The following is a 17,008-nucleotide window of genomic DNA, read 5'->3' as shown; positions in this document are numbered from 1 at the left end:
GTCTCCTTAGAAACCTACAAGGTCACAGGCTATGCCACATGATTGCGAATTTATTCATACACTGTCTTACATGTTTTTTGTCTTTTAAGTGTTTTGTAAGTTGCTCAAGGACATGTACCATACCTAATAATTCTTTAGTAACATCTCCTCTGCCCCAGCACAAAGCTGAATGAGTGTCTAATGGATGTTCATTGGTTGTTAGGAAAAAGTTTCAGGATTTGTATGCATCCGTGTATTCAACAGTTAATGTCAGGCACCGTGCTAGGTCCTGCCTGGGAATTCAGAGATGAATAAAACATCTGTTGAGTTGGCCCCGTGGTTGAGTGGCCTAGTGGTCAAGTTTGGCATGCTCCACTTCAGCGGCCCTGGCTCAGATCCTGGGCGTGTACCTATACACCATTTGTTGGTGGCCACACTATGGTGGTGACTCACATAGAAAACAGAGGAAGACTGGCATAGATGTTAACTCAGGGCAAATCGTCCTCAAGCAAAAAGAGGAAGATTAGCAACAGATGTTAGCTCAGGGTGAATCTTTCTCAGCAAAAAAGAAAACTGAGCCTGCCTTGTGGTGTAGTGGTTAAGTTTGCATGCTCCGCTTTGGTAGCCTGGGGTTGGCCAGTTCGGATCCCAGGCACACACTGCTTATCAAGCCATGCTGTGGCAGGCATCCCACATACAAAATAGAGGAAGATGAGCACAGATGTTCGTTCAGGGCCAATCTTCCTCAGCAAAAAAAAAAAGGACTATTGGTGGCAGATGTTACCTCAGGGCTAATCTGCCTCAAAGAAAAAAAAAATCTCTTACAGGGGTCTTACAAGCTGTGTGATCTTACACAAGTTACCCTCTCTGAGTGAGTATTAAATGAGCATGATTATATCTGTTTAACAGGACCAACGTGAGGATTATTTCATTTAAATTAGGAGAAATTAGATCCTCTAAGAGGTAAAATTTTCCTGGGAAGTACAAATGTCAAAAAGAAAAGGACTGGAGAGAGAGATGGGCAAAGGAGAAGAATGAGAGGGCAGCACTGTGTCCCTGAGGGACATCTGGGGAAGCGACAGGATGCTAACTTCTACCACCTAGTGCAGGCTGGGCAGCCAGAAGACCAGGGCTAGGACTAGGGTGAGGCAAGAAGGTGCCCAGGCCACAAAATTGAGGGTGGCCCCTCTCTCAGGCTCATGCAAGTGCAAGGTCGACACCTGAGAGGGAGGCCCCTTAAATTTTGTCCCCTGGATGCCTTGTTTGCCTCACCCTAGTCCCAGCCCTGTAGGAGGTGCTCGGCGAACACCTGCTCTAATCAGCAAAACTGTAGGTGTTCTGCCAGCATAGCACACACCCCCAGCGGCGGTCAGCGCAGCTCCTTCCTCCTCTCTAGGGCACCCTCCGCCTCCGCCCCATCCCACTAGGCACCCTCCCCCTCCAGAACCACCCCCCGGATAGATCCTCCAGTCCCCATGGTCCCCACCTCCTGGGGCTGTGCCTGTTTCTCTGGGCAGTTGAACAAGAGGCTTTGTCCCCCGGGTAGGGGGAGAGTTGGCTCCGCAACGAGCGCCTTCCAATCACACTTCGGATACAGCACAAAGTCAGGCTGTACTTTTCCTTGACCCAGTTTCATAGTCTCGAGTCTCAGGCCTGCACCAGCCACATGCAGGCAGCCCAGATCTGGATCCTCGAGGCTCAGGAGAGAGGCGGGCTGGAAGGAAGACAGAGGAGAGGAGAGTCCTCTCTACACAGGGCAGGACAAAACAGGCCCGGCGCCACCTCCTGGCCGCTGTCCAGTCACAGAAAGCAACAGGACAGTGCTGGGCAGAACGTGCTGAGTACAGACAGCACAGCGCTGTGCATTCAGAGCAGGGGGAGAACACAGGGTGGAGAGTGGAAGGAGAAGCAGGATTTGGACTGGCAAAGAGGCAGCAGGAAGGCATGGCAGGTGGAGACACAGTGTGGGGAAAGGCACAGAGTCAGGGCAGACCTGATGTGTGTAAAAGTCCCTGGGTGGACCAGAGTGGGGCTTCAGGCACAGACTGATCCTAGGGGGTGAGACTTTTGTTTGGGGAAGGGGTTAGGGATGGAGACCTTCAAGGCCTTTCATTTCTGGCAAAACAGCAGACTAAAAATCCCTCTGTGGCAGGTGCCCCTTCAGGAAGGAAGGGTTTCTTCCCCACCTGCTGGGGATGCCAAGAGTTGACAGCCCCCCGACTCTCAGTCCCCTCTGGGAATTGCCTCAGGTGAGCAGAGCTGACTTGACCATGATTACATCCTCGTCCAGAGGCAGCCCACAGCCAACGACCGAAAATTCAACACAGAGGTATAAAAGCCGGCATTCTCACCCCTGAGGAGGCCTTAACTCAGGGCAACTCTCCAGGGCGCCCTCTAGGGTTGGCTCAGGCCTTCTCTGGACTGCACTGCAGCTCACTTTCTCCCTCAGCTCAATCTTACTTCTTCTCCCGTCTTCAGGTATCGATACCAAGAACACATCTTCATAAACATCCTGCGCTCTAATCTCTGGCTCAGAATCTGCTTTCCAGGGAACCCAATCTGCAACATCTCTCTCTACAAAACACTAAAACAATGATTAAAATATGTATAAAATGCCTTCTAAAATGGACACGTGAGCTGGCAAGGAAAGAAGGAGTAGATGAGTTCTAAAGCCAGCAGCTGCCCTAAGGGCATCGGCCAAACCCCATGGATCACACTTCCCTTGTAAGGGCCACAGGGCCTACCCAAGGTGGAGGGTCTCATGAGGGTCTCCTCCTAAAGCCAGGAAAACACAAATAATCCCAAAAGCAGGACAGGCGAAAAAGCAGGATACATAAAAAACACAAAATATCATGGTAGAAACAAATCCTTATTCCCCAGTAATCACAATAAATGTAGATCCACTAAACTTTCCAGGTAAAAGACAGAGATTGTCAAACTAAATATAAAAACTGTAACTATACACTAGCTACATAGACATGGAATCAAAAGTCATGGAAAGGTTGAAAGAAAGGATAGAGACAGTGATGACAAGCAAATACTTACCAAATGAAAGCTGTCTCACTATATTAATATCAGACAAAATAGACTTTAAGGCTCAAAGTATTACTAGAAATAAAGTCACTACATTATAACAAAAGATTCAGTTCACTAGGAAGATGATACACCTAAACTACTATGCATCTAATAACATCATTTCAATATGCATACAGTAAAAGGTGATAAGGAGAAACTGATAAATCCACTATCATGGAGAAAGATTTCAACACACATATTTTAGAAACTGATAGATCAAGCAGACTAAAAAATAAATCAACAAGAATACAGATGATTGAAGAATATAAAACCTCCTTATTTATTTATTTTTAAAGATTGGCACCTGAGCTAACATCTGTTGCTATTATTCTTTTTTTTTTCTTCTTCTCCCCAAAGCCCCCCAGTACACACTTGTATAGTCGAGTTGTGAGTGCTTCTGATTGTGCTATGGGGGACGCCGCCTCAGCATGGCCTGATGAGCGGTGCTGGGTCCACGCCCAGCATCTGAACCAGTGAAACCCTGGGCTGCCAAAGCAGAGCCCGCGAACTTAACCATTCGGACATGGGGCCAGCCCCACTTTACTGAACATACATGTAAGAAGACTGCATCTAATAATGAGAGAATCACATTTTTTTTCAAGTATACACATAATACTCATGAAAATCAACCACATACTGGACCACAAAGCAAATCTCAATAAATTTCAAGGAATCAACATCAAAGATACCACGTTCTCTTACCACAATGCATTTGAGTTAAAAATTCAAAAAAGTCAGTAAAAAAAGAAGGTATTTGGAAATTTTAAAACATTTCTAAATTTATGAGCAAAAAAAATAAACCATGACAGAAATTAGAAAATACTTGGAATTCAAGTAAAAAAAAATACTTCTGGTAGTACCTAGATGTATGACCTTAAACAAACTATTTAACCTCACTGTGCCTTAGTTCCCTCATCTATAAAATGAGAATAGTAATAGTATCTATTACTCGTTGTTAGAATTCAGTAAGGTAATAGATAAAGCACTTGGATGAGTACCTGGCACACAGTAAATGAGGTACAATTCTGAGTTGTTATCATCATCATCATTACTATCATCCCAAAACGTAAGGGATACAACCAGAGAAGCATTTAGAGGAAACTTTATAACCTTAAAGTTTACATTAGAAAACAAAAAAGACTGAAAATTAAAGAGATAAGTATCTAACTGAAGAAGTTAGAAAAAGAATCCTAAGAATAAAACCAAAGCATAAAAATTAATGAAATAGAAAGCAAAAATACAAGAGAAAAATGAACCGTCAAAAGCTGGTCATTTAATAAATAGCATTCAAAAATAGAAAAAAGAAACAAATAAACAATGTTAGGAATAAAAAAGGGGCCAAAACTCTAGATGTCATAGAGAATATTATGAACTTTGTATGAGTAAATCTGAAATTTTTCAAAAAATTTCTATAAAAATATAATTTGCCAAAATTAATTGAAGAAATAAAAAAAACCTAAATAATCTTTAACCATTAAAGAAATGCAATTAGTAACCTCAAGTCTTCCCACAAGGAAAACATTAGGTACAGATGGCTGTACAGGTGAGCTCTACCAAACTTTCATGGAATAGATGATCTCAAACTTGCATGAACCGTTCCAGAGAGTAACTAAGGAGGGAACATTCCCAACTCATTTTACAAGACTGGTTTTAAAACTAGACAAAGACAGCATTAAAAAAAGAAAATTACATGTCATTATCACTTAACAACATGAGATACGACATCCTAATTAACAATATTAGTCAACAAAATCTCACATCACGTAAAATAAATATCATGAACAAGCTGAGTTTATCCCTAAAATTATGTTTAATTACTATTAATGTAATTTACCACATCAAAAGATCAAAAGAGAAAAAGTACATGTTATCCAACAGATGTAGAAAAATCACTTGATAAAGTTAATACCCAAACACAATAAAACAACACAACAAAGCAAAACATTACAAGCACAGTCTACAAGGGAACTTTCTTTACCTATTAGCGGATAGCTACAAAAACAAACAAAAACCAAGCAGATACACTCAATGGTGACATTTTACCACCATTCCCTTTAAAATCAGGATTAATCACACCATATACAAAAATTAACTCAAAATGTATCAAAGACCTCAACACAAAAGCTAAAACTATAAAACTCTTAGAAGAAAACATACGGGTAAATCTTTGTGACACTGGACATTGGTCACAGGCAATGGTTTCTTACATATGATACCTAAAGCACAAGCAAACAACAACAACAGAAAACAGATGGATTAGAGCTCATCAAACCTGAAAACTTTCATGCTTCAAAGAACATCAAGAAAGTGAAAAGACAGCCCAAAAAAAGAGAGAAATGTTTTTCAAATCATGTATCTGATAAGGGACTTATATTTGGAATCTATAAAGAACTCTCACAACTCAATAATAAAAAGACAAATCATCCAATTTAAAAATGGGCAAAGGATCTGAATGGACATTTCTCCAAAGAATATATACAAATGGCCAATAATAAGCACACAAAAGGATGTGCATCGGGGAAATGCAAACTGAAACCCACAATGAAATACCACTTCAAAACCACTATGATGACTATGATCAAAGACAGATAATAACGAGTGTTTTCAAGAATGTGGTGAAATTGGAATCCTTATACACTGCTGGAGGGAATGTAAAATGGTGTAACCATTTTGGAAAACAGTCTGGGAATTCCTCAAATGGTAAAACATAGACTTACCACATGACCCAGCAATTCCACTTGGTGGTATATTCCCAAGAGAAATAAAAACACATGTCCATACAAAAACTTGTACACAAATGCTGACCGCAGCCTTATTCATAACAGCAAAAGTATGGAAAGCCCAATTCTATCAGCTGAATAATAGATAAATAAAATGTGGTATATGCATAAATGTATTATTATTCATCAATGAAAAGAAATGAAGTACTGACACATGCTACAACATGGATGAATCTCGAAAACATTATGCTTAGTGAATGATGCCAGTCACACAGGACCACATATTGTATGATTCCATTTATACGAAATGTCCAGAATAGACAAATCTATAGAGACAGAAAGTAGATTAGTGTATTTGTTCGTTCCTAGAGCTGGGAAGAATAGGAGCACTAGGGGGTGACGGCTAAGGGGTATAGGGTTTCTTTTTGGGGGTAAGGAAAATGTTCTAAAATTGATTGTGGTGATGGATGCATAACTGTGTGAATACACCAAAAGCTGTTTAATTGCACACTTCAAATGTATAAATTTTATGAATTTATGAATGGGTGGAATTTATGGGTGAATTATATTTTGATAAAGCTGTTTTTTAAAAAAAATTTAAGAAAGAAAAAAATCAGGATTATGGCTAGGATATTCAATATCACATTTTAATTGAATATTATATCAAAGGTCCTAGCCACCCCAATAAGACAAGAAAAATAAATTAAGGTATAAGGGTTGTAATGAAAGAAAGGAAAATGTCTGTGTAGAAATCCCAGAAGACTCTACAGATAAATTATTATTATTATGTTTATTATCAAGGTTGCTGATTATAAAATCAATATACAAAAAAAATCAAATTTATTTCTATATACTAGCCACAAATGGTTAGAAAATAAAATTTTAAAAAAGATACTTTTTACAATAGCAGTAAAAACCATGCAGCTAGAAATCAATCTAACAAAAATGTTCAAATTCTTCATGGAGAATTATAAAGCTCCACTGAAGGACATTAAAGGAGGACACACAAGGCCTATGACTATCTGGTCTTCCTCTGAGATTAAGTTTAACAGCCACATTGAGACCAGATTATAAAAAATCTACAATGTCCTTTCTACTTTCCAAAAAAAAATTGCCCTTTCCCTCTCTGTTAAAGTATAAGTACTTGAAGTCCTTAACACTCTGGGGATGTGAGCTTATATGAAGATTTTAGCACAAAGGGGATGTGGGGCAGCAGAGAGCTTAAAGGAAGAGGAGACAATTTCCAAGCCCCTCATTCTAGAATAGCCTTCTTTTGACCCTGTCTCCCTCACGCTCCCCAAAACCATCCTTGCCTCTGTTGCTAAACCCAGGTAGCCCTTTCCTACCTGATCCCTCTGCAGTGCATGTCACAGTTGACCACTCTCTGCCTGGCAGCCTTATCCCTTGGTTTTCTTAGCACCTCTCTCTCCTCGTTCTCCTCCACCTCTCTGTAGCCTCAGTTTCCAGAGCCAGGTCTGCTCTCTCAGCCCCTTAGGTGCAGGCATCCCTCCGGGCTATCCTCCGTGCCCCTGCCCATCAGCATCTTCCACTGCGCTCTCTCCCGGGTGATTTCATCCAATTCCATCATACAGACCAGTGTTTTTCTAACTAAGGGTTTCAACCCTAAATCAATTCACTAGTTTGCCCCCACATTTTTTTTCTTTAACTTGTTTTATGTAGTAAAATATGCATAACATAAAATTTACCATTTTAACCATTTTTTAAATTTATTTTTTATTCTTCCTTTTTCTCTCCAAAGGCCCCCAGTACATAGTTGTGTGTTTTAGTTGTGGGTCCTTCTAGTTGTGGCATGTGGGATGCTGCCTCAACATGGCTTGATGAGCAGTGTTAGGTCTGCACCCAGGATCCGAACTGGTGAAACCCTGGGCCCCCAGAAGCAGAGCACGTGAACTTAGGCACTCGGCCACGGGCCGGCCCCTTAACCATTTTTAAGTATACAGTTCAGTGGCATTAAGAACATCCACTTTGTTGTGCAACCATCACCACTCTCTATTTCCAAAACTTTTTCATCTTCCCAAACTGCAACTCTGTACCCATTAAATTCTAACTCCCTATTCCCCTCAGTCTGCCCCCTCCAACTACTGGCAACCACTGTTCTACTTTGTGTCTCTATGAATTTGACCACTCTAGGTACCTCACGTAAGTGGAACCATACAATATTTGTCCTTTCCTGCCTGGCTTATTTCACTTCGTATAATGCCTTCAAGGTTCATTCATGTTGTAGCATGCATCAGAATCTCCTTCCTTTTTAAGGCTGAATTTATTTTTTAAATGAAGTAGAAGAGAATTTTTTTAATGCAGTAGAATAGAAAATATTAAAGCACATTTCGCGTAATAAGGCCAAATATTTTTTCACAGAATACTGGCTTCAGATGGATGTGTATGTGAGTGTGTTCTAGATCCCTGGGTATAACATATTTCTTACTGTGGATAATGCTCATAAAACTTGGGAAAACACTGGTTTTGATGGTTGTTGACTCCAAAACCTCCATGGCTCGCCTGATTCTTCTCCACCCACAGTTCCGGAGCTCCTTTCCAATGAGCTTCTGGATAGCTCCAAGAGGACTGCCTTGCAGCGTCTGAGCAGATCTAGACTCAAACTTGTTACCCTCTTTCCTCCAGACATGCTCCTTCTTGTTTGTTTCCTACTTAGTTCTCCATAACCTGGCCCTGCCCGCCTCCCCCCACCCCCAGCTGTATAGCTGTAATACACAGCTTATGCAGAATTACACAACTGTCCCCTGCACTTTTCAGTTCTTGTTCAGGCTGTTTCATCCCCCTTCCTTCCACCTCCCCATGCCTATGGGTCACTCCCCTTCCCTTAAGACCCCCTTCAAATGCCTCCATGCACCTTGGAGACATCCTGGTTCACTATGACTGCCTCCTCATCCTTAGAGTCCCTCTTCCACATGTCCAGTGGCGCTTACGTATGTGTTGCATGGCTTTCTGTCTTCCCAACAGACTGCGAGCATGGGCCCAGGGACCACGGACTGTGTGCATCTTGCATACCATTGTCCTCAGCACTTAGTACGGTGTTCAGCGTATAGTAAATCTTCATTAAGTATTTATTCAATCAAGAACAGACAAGGGAGCCAAGAAACATCAAGAGCAAATTTCACAGCTTTGTTTCTTGCTTTTCCTCCTAATCCACATAGTGTGCACTATCTCCAGCAGAGACACTGACCAACACAGGTGTTTGCAAGACAGATCCCCGGAGTTCTGATGGGCCTTCCGGAAGTGCCCACTGTACAGCACAGGGAGAGGTCAGGGGCCCAAAGAAAGAATGCACATTGACTCACATCCCCCACTTCCTTCTGGTGCCATCTGTTCCTAATTCTCACTGGAATAGCTTGCCATCTTTGTGCCCCCGAGCTCTTCATCTGGTGGTAAACAATGAAGGCTTTGCTGAGAACATCAACTCAGCTCAGCACAGAAGCAGAGAACGGCAGCCCCAAGCTCTGCAGTGCATCTGCCCCCTGCCCAGCTTCTCCTCACTTTTCACCAGGCTGTGACAATAGCCCCTCAGCCCCTCCCCGTCCCTAACCCTCCCTTACAAGGCCCAGACAACCTTCCTTCCTAGTGGCTTTTCTTATGTCACTACTCCGCTCAAGGACCACATGTGGCTCCCTATCGCCTAATGAACCAAGTTCAAACTGTCCTTCCCAAGCCACAATCCACAAAGCACTCCACTGCAGCCACTGACCCAGCATTACATCTGTCCCCCTTCTTCCCTGTATTCCCCCTTACACCAGTTGGATCCATTTCTTCACTGTCTCTTCCAATTATTATCCCTGCGAGCATGCACACAAGCACGCACGCACACACACACACACACACACACAACCACCTTCCATCTTTTCTTCATTATCCAATATTTATGGAGAACTTAGTATGTACCAGGCACCACATTTGGTGCTCAGGGTGCATCTGGGAACAAAAGAGAGTGAATCCTACCTGATGGAGCTTTCGGGCTACAGCAGGTCTTCTCTTGGTCAGCACTACTGACACTGTGGGCTGCATCACTCTTTGTTGGGGAAGGCAACTATGCATCGCAGGATCTTTAGCAGCATCCCTGGCCTCTTCCCACTAGATGCCAGAGTACTCTCCTCTCCCAAATGTGACAACCAAAAATGTCTCCGGACATTACCTGTGGGGCAACTTTGCCCTCGAGGGAGCTTGTTACAAATCACCTGGGGAGCTTGTTAAAAAGACAGGTTACTGGATCCCTCCCCCAGAGGGGGCCTAGGAATCTGCATTTTAATGGCCATGTAGGTGATTCTGACGCAGGCTGCCCCAAGACCTCTGCTTGAGGAACACTCAAGTGTTGGGTGTTTCTAGACAGGAGAGAGATCAATAACCACATCAAGTCAGTTCATTACAATTATGATATGTTGAGGAAACAAGATAGGTGAACAGCCGCTATGGGTGCACCAACGTGGCAGCCGCAACCTGGTTCAAGGTCAGGGCAGGCTCCAGGAAGAACCAACCAATGGTTAAGCCAAGTGCTGCGGCTGGGTAGGGTCAGACATGGGAGAGGTGAGAGCAGGCGGGGCCACATCTCTCACCTTCACTCCTGCCCTCTTTTTTTTTTTTTTAATTTTTTTTTTCTTTCTGCTTTTTCTCCCCAAATCTCCCCAGCACATAGCTGTATATTTTAGTTGTGGGTCCTTCTAGTTGTGGCACATGGGACGCCTCCTCCGCGTGGTCTGACAAGCAGTGCCATGTCTGCACCCAGAATCCAAACCAGCGAAACCCCGGGCCGCCGCAGCGAAGCGCGCGAACTTAACCACTGGGCCACGGGGCCGGCACCCCCCAACTCCCCTCACTCCTGCCCTCTTCAGTTCTGCATGCGCACTTCTCCTCCACCTTCTCCACCTCTCCAAATCTTAGCCTGCCTTCCGTGGCCCACTCACTTCTAGGGCCACTTCCAGGTTCCACCTCCTCCAGGCAGTCTTCCCTGACTACTCCAGTCCAGTGGTGCCTCCCTCCTCAGTCATTTAAACACTTCCTTCCTAACTATCTCATTGGTGGCCATTTTGTTTCCCCAAACAGACTTCAAGCCCTGTGAACACCTGGACCATATCATCTTCTTTACAGACCCCACGGCGCCCTTCTAGGATCAGGTATATACAAGTTTTGCTTGCTCGATTGGATTAACTGAGTCTCTGGAGAGAGGCCTGTGAGGTGGCACCTTAGGGGGTCAGGGTGTCTGTCTGGGGGAGGATGGGAAGCAACTGGTATGCCTGCTGAACTCCAGCCAGCTAGCCAGGGAGGGCCTGCCAGAACAAGCAGGTAGCAGTGGAGCTGGCATTTGCCATGGGCACTGATACTCTCCCACTGTTGACAAGGCCACAGGGAACCTGCAGCCCCAGCAGATCTGGGTTGGTGCCAGCAGGGGGCAGGAACCCAGAGCCACCCCGATGAGAAGCAAGTGCAGCAGGCGGAGGCCGGCCGGGCTGCAGCAGGCCCGTCTGGGGCCCAGCTGTCCTGCACAGGATCCTCTTGGGGGGCCACAGTAACCAAAAGGAGAGGCAGGCCCAGTGAGTCCCAGCAAGCCAGGCGACTCCCTGAAAATGTCCTTTAAAGCCACCAGCACAATGCAGAGCTCACCAGCTGCCTTCAACCAGGGAAGAACGCTGTCTGGGAAGGTCAGGAGCAGATGCTGGCTGGAAACCAATGTCCCAGACAAGGGGCCTTACACTCCCCAGCTCTCGGACAGGGAGGGGAAATAGCCTAACTGCTTGGCTTTCTTCCTACAAGCGCAAGTCCCAGCAGCCATCCTCACCCTCCCACCCCGTGTGCAGCCCAGACTCGGGGCACAAGGGACTGACATGCAACCCAAAGGACGAAAAGAGAGCAACTGTTTTATCACTGGGAAGTTTAGAGAAGAGGATGGGATGTTTATACCGCCAGAGTGGGATTTGGTGTTCCATCAGCCTGGGGGGAGGGGCGAGCGCAGAGAGACAATGGCAGCAAAGAAAAAACCTCCGGCAGCACGGAGAGGGGGCTCTTTCCAAAAGAGGCTCCGATATGGGAGTCTCTTAGGGCACAGCTCTCCCCACGCCCTGAAACCAGGCCGAGGAACCCAAAACGTTTCTCCTCAGCCAGCGGAGCGGGCAAAAGGAAACGGATGGCATTTCGGTTTATTTTCCGCACACACAGGGGCTGAGGATGTGCCTGAGTTTCTGAGCGACACCTCCTACTGCTCTTTCTCTTAATGGAGTTAGACCGTGTTTAGGGCGCGGGGAGAGCGCAATGAGGGGAGGCTTAACTTTTGCAGCGGCTCTGACCTGAGCAAGGATGAGAAAGAACCATGCTTCAGAAGGGGTCAGGCTGTGATTTTCACAGATCCAGTGGTTACTGGTTTATAAGAATTCACCACCCCTGTCGCATCATCCTAGCCCACTATCTGCACCACCTAACCCGACGCTCCTGGGGAAAAAAAAATATATGCTTTTTCCCCCAAGGGACCCCACAAAAGTTCAGGGGTCACAAGGGAATCCTATTCGGCTTTGAGCCCTCCACCCCCGGGAGCCTCCCCCCCAACCAAATGGCCATGGCACTGTAGATTTGGGGTCACCGATCTGCCCCCTGAGGCCGCTCGGGGCATTCAAATGGATTTATGGTCAACTTGGCCGCTCGGAATTCCAACCTGTCCCCCATTTTTCACAGCAGAGCAAAGTTGTCGGGCCCCTCTGGCCCGCGCTGGGCAGGCGCTCTCCTCCGGCTGGGAGGAGGGATAGATGCGCTTCCGAGCGCCGTGACCCAAACCTAATACGGTGGTGCTCGGAGCGACGCGCACAGCCCCCCGTCACTCACCCCGGAGACGCACGGGCCGATGCTGCGGCCGCCTCCCGGGGGCTCGCCCGCGGGCTCCGCGCACCCCCAGCGGCGCTCGGACTTTCTTACCTCTTGATGTAGTTTCTTCCATACAGGATCTGTTGCAGCAAGGTCACCAAGGCGAATGCGCAGATGAAGATGAAAAGCAAAGTTCGGTTCCCCAACAAATCCCGGTTTGCCGAGGGGTCCGCGTAGCGCATCCTGGCGGCCGCTCGCGCACTGCGGGGCGCGGCGGGCGCCGGACGCCTGGGGGCCCCCGCAATGACGCGGGGGGCTCCGGGGCCCCTGGGGGCGCGCAGCCAACCAGGCGCCTCTCCGCGCGGTCAGGCGGGCGGGGGACTTCGCCGGGCAAAGTTTGTGGCTGGCGCGGCGGGCGCAGCGGGCATCCGAGCGTCGCCGCGCCGGCGGGCAGAGCAGGGCCGGCCGCAAGGAACTCGGCCGCGGCCCCGGGCCTATCCTCCGGACGCCTTTACCTCCGGGCGCCTGTGCCCGGCATCCGCCGATTTCCCTGCGGAGGGGCGACGCCAGGTGCCCCGAGAGCCGGGCGGCCCCTCCCGCCGAGGAGGCGGCCAATGGGGAGCGGGGCCCCCGCGCCGTCCGCCCGTGCGCCCGAGAGCGCCGCGCACCGCCCCCTCCGGTCGGGCTTCGGCTCGCGGTCGGCGGGGAGGTGCCCTGCCGAGCGGGCCTCGTCCGAGGGCCGGGCCCGCAGCGAGGGAGCGCGAAGGTTGGCTTTCAGTTCTGCAGATGGGAGGTGGGGGACAAAACACCAGGACAGTCTGGCTAAGGACAGGAGGGCGATGGAGAGGGGGAGGGGTGGAGCGGAAAACGCCGGGTTTGAATCGTGGAATTAAAAAAGGAGGCAGGAAAGGGAAATCGTGGCTGCGGAGCTGGGCTTGCTGGAGGGGAGTATTTGCATGCGGAGCGCAGGGCACTGAGTCACCGCCGTGGCCGCGTCCTCGCGTCTCCGGGAGGTTTCTCCGGAGAAAGCGGAGCAAGGTCAGCCGGGCAGCTCTTCAAGGACGACGCGCGCCACTCCTGCATGCTGATGGCCTGCGGGGCTGCCCGTCCGCGCCCCGGGGGCCCAACACGGCAGGGAGGTGCTCTCTCTCTCCGCCACGGGCCTCCTCCCCCTCCCCAACTGCAGCTCGCGGCTGTTCGTCAAAGCCCTTGTTGTCACTGAGACACTGGGACCTTGTCTCATCCTTGGAATCACTCGTAAATCTTAGGTCAGGCAGCTGGCCACCTTCGGGTACCGCGGACCCCCAAAGCTTTAATAAGTCGCTAAGTCTAGAAAGGTTTGTGCTTCAAGAGTGCACACCAGGGAATATAAACACAGAAATGCAACGCCAAGGTCGGGCCTCTTCAGAAATCCCAACCCCTAAATGTGCTCCCCCTTTCCTCCCACACCCCCCAACCCCCGCCCCGCGAGCCAAGCGACGGCCCTGTCGTCCTCACACCGCCGAGTCTCAGGACGCTTGGGAGTCACGTGCCGGCGGCGGTCCCCACTGAGCCATCACTGGATGATTCTAGGGCGCCCCTTCCCAGGGCGCTCCAGCCGCTCAAGGAGGTTCATGAGTCAGGTCAGGGATTCAGCTCAGAACTTAACAGAAACTCGAATCGCAGCAAGAAAAAGAACTTTATTGGGGAAGCGCCCAGACCCCAATACCCTGGCCTTGACGTTTTGCTCTTTGAACTGGAATGACCAAAGAAGGCACGGTTACATCTCATCATTAGGGGTCCACCAATAGCCTGGAATAGTTGTGTTAATGCACATGGTGGAAGGGGACCTGTGCTATCTATAGTTGATGTATGAAATAAATATTATCCACGAGGTCGCAGGTAGGCTTTTTAACCAAGTAAAGAAATAGCACATAAACATTTAGGTGGCACATTATGATAATAATACCCATATTTTTTTGGTGTCTTACACATGGGAAGTGCTTGCTCTTTCATATATGAATGAATAAGAGCCTCCTGGCCTCTGGCTAACCCATTTTACAATCCAAAGGCTCAAATCTCTAGTTACCCAAAGTAACTCGCTTAGCAAGAAGTCTTTGGAATCAGAGATGTGGCTGTTTCTCCCATACGTACAGGCAGGGCCGGCTTCCTGGGAGTGGGACCAGTGCCTGCCCCCGGGCCCCACCTTTGGCTTAATCTTCCACTCTTGCTGTCTTCTGACTGTGAATAATTTTTGAACAAGGAGGCCCTGTACTTCACTTTGCACTGGGTTACACAAATTGTGTATCGGCTCCTGCACACAGGTCCAAGCTGACAGATAGTAACCTTTCACCCAGTTGGCCCTCACCTGCGGAGTCCACGAGGTACCATCTTCATCACTGCAGGCAAGTTGCTCTCTTGTCTCCTTTCTTATTCTCCGCCTCCATCAGGTACCCACCCTGATAGCTGTCTTTGGATGCATACTTCCTTGGAAAAATAGAACGAATCTATTATAAATTACTAAATCCAAATTATTCTAAAAATATACAGCTTGCTGAGTTTTCACAAGCCAAACACATCCGTGTAACCAGCGCACAGATCAAGAAACAGAAACATTATCAGCCCCCAAAACCCCTCTCCTTTCCATACTGTGTTCTCAAGAGTAATTACTATTCTCACCTCTAACACCAAAGATCGGTGCTTCCCGATCTTGTATTTTATACAAATGGAATCACACATTATGTATTCTTTCATGTCTGACTTCTTTCGCTCACCGTTGGTTGTGAGATTCATGTGTGTCATTGGGCGTGGTGGGCAGAATTCTGAGATGGCTCCTAAGATTCCTCATCCTCACTGGTACACGCACCTTCTCCCAGTTATTCAGTCACACATTGGTGCAGGTGCTGCCGTAAAAGGATTTGCAGGTAGACTCAAGACCCCAATCAGTTGGCTTTAAGAGAGGGAGACTGTTCTTAGTGGGCCTGATCGCATGAGCCCTTAGAAGGAACTGGGCGCTTCCTGGCAAAAGTGATTTGAAGTATGAGAGGGACTGACACCAGGGAAGTTCTTCATCATTAGCTTTGAAGACAGAGGGGTCCACGTGGCAAGAGGTGTGGACGGCTTCCAGGAGCGGAGATTGGCTCCTGGCACACGGGTAGCAAGGAAACGGGGGACCTCAGTCCTCCAATCACACAGAAGACCCTGAATTCTGCCAACAACCGGAATGGACTTGGAAAGGATCCTGAGCTCCGGCCGCCTACATCGTCACTTTAGCCTGTGAGGCCCTTGGGAGAGAACCCAGGTATCCCGTGCCCAGATTTAAGACCTACACAGCTGTGAGCTGGTAAGTGTGTGTTGTTTTGTGCTCAGTTGGTGCTAATTTATTTCACAGTGATAGAAAACCAATCCCTTGCGTGTTGTAGTTTAGAGAGTGGATGCTTTATGGATGTGGTTGTAGTTTGTTCCAGGCTGTATAGTATGCCATTGTTGGACTGTAGCACAACTTATTTATCCATCTTACTGTTGATGGACATCTGGGCAGTTGCCGCTGTGAACCTTCCAGTGCTTGTCTTTCGTGAATACGTGCATGCATCTCCGCCAGTATCGGTATTCAGAGGTGGAATTACTGGGTCATAGAGTGTACCTATATTCAGTTTTAGCAACTACTGCCAAACAGTTATTTTTTCATAGGTATTTTATTCAGACTTGCCATGACCTAATAAGGCATTGGTCCCCACCCTAGCTGACACTAACATTAACTGGCTAATCTAAGCAAAAAGCCCGCTGAGCCAAGAGCCAAAATAGTTGAGGGAAAGTAAAGCTTTACACCCTGGCCACTGACTCTCCTCGATGGCCAGGTCACCTCATGAATTAGCAGTGAGGCAGACTGAGGCTGACGTGAGCCACAGTGAGAGCTCTGTGGCAGGATTCTAGGTGGGATGTACTGGATCACCTGATGCTCTGCAAATGATCAGCCCTAGTCCAGTGCGCCTCTGCTGACACTGCTTCTTTAATCCTAATGGTGTTTTAAGTCTGACTGCCTTCACAGCACGTTAAAGTGTCTTTGACATACACACGAACACAAGCATCTGTGGTGGAGTCAGAGATGGAAGATCTTGAAACATGGAGGTCTGCGGACCCTGTCGTTGCTATTAATATGCATCTCGATTCCATTTTAAGCCGAATTGATATTCCGATTGTAGAATTGCGGCAAACACTCAGAAGGCCTTGCAAACAAAAGAGGAAACACATGGATAACTGATCACGCTGCCAGATTCAGCAAACACCATTTTTATATCCTAATTGCCAGAAATGGGGACAGCTGCATCATTGTTTAAAACACACACTCACGCACAATTAAGCCAAGAACAAATGTCAACACTGGCACGATCTGCTAAATTACTGATAACTGATGGGCATTACTCATGCTGGGAGCA

At 47.4% G+C, this 17,008-nt stretch overlaps 1 protein-coding gene across 2 annotated transcripts in view; it reads right to left on the bottom strand.

The window, feature by feature from the left end:
* The window catches only part of ST8SIA5 (ST8 alpha-N-acetyl-neuraminide alpha-2,8-sialyltransferase 5), a 65,228-nt gene extending 51,978 nt beyond the window's left edge, over positions 1-13,250 (bottom strand). For both annotated transcript variants that reach the window (XM_046672235.1, XM_046672236.1), the window contains exon 1: positions 12,705-13,250. In XM_046672235.1, coding sequence (XP_046528191.1) covers positions 12,705-12,835 — 131 coding nt within the window. In that variant the 5' untranslated portion in view covers positions 12,836-13,250. The remainder of the gene's footprint in view (positions 1-12,704) is intronic.
* Between the last annotated feature and the right edge of the window lie 3,758 nt (positions 13,251-17,008).

Source organism: Equus quagga, chromosome 9 (genome assembly GCF_021613505.1).
Source record: "Equus quagga isolate Etosha38 chromosome 9, UCLA_HA_Equagga_1.0, whole genome shotgun sequence".
Lineage (NCBI taxonomy): Eukaryota > Metazoa > Chordata > Mammalia > Perissodactyla > Equidae > Equus > Equus quagga.
Note: the sequence above shows the minus strand (reverse complement) of the source record. Positions and strands in the feature narration are given on the sequence as shown.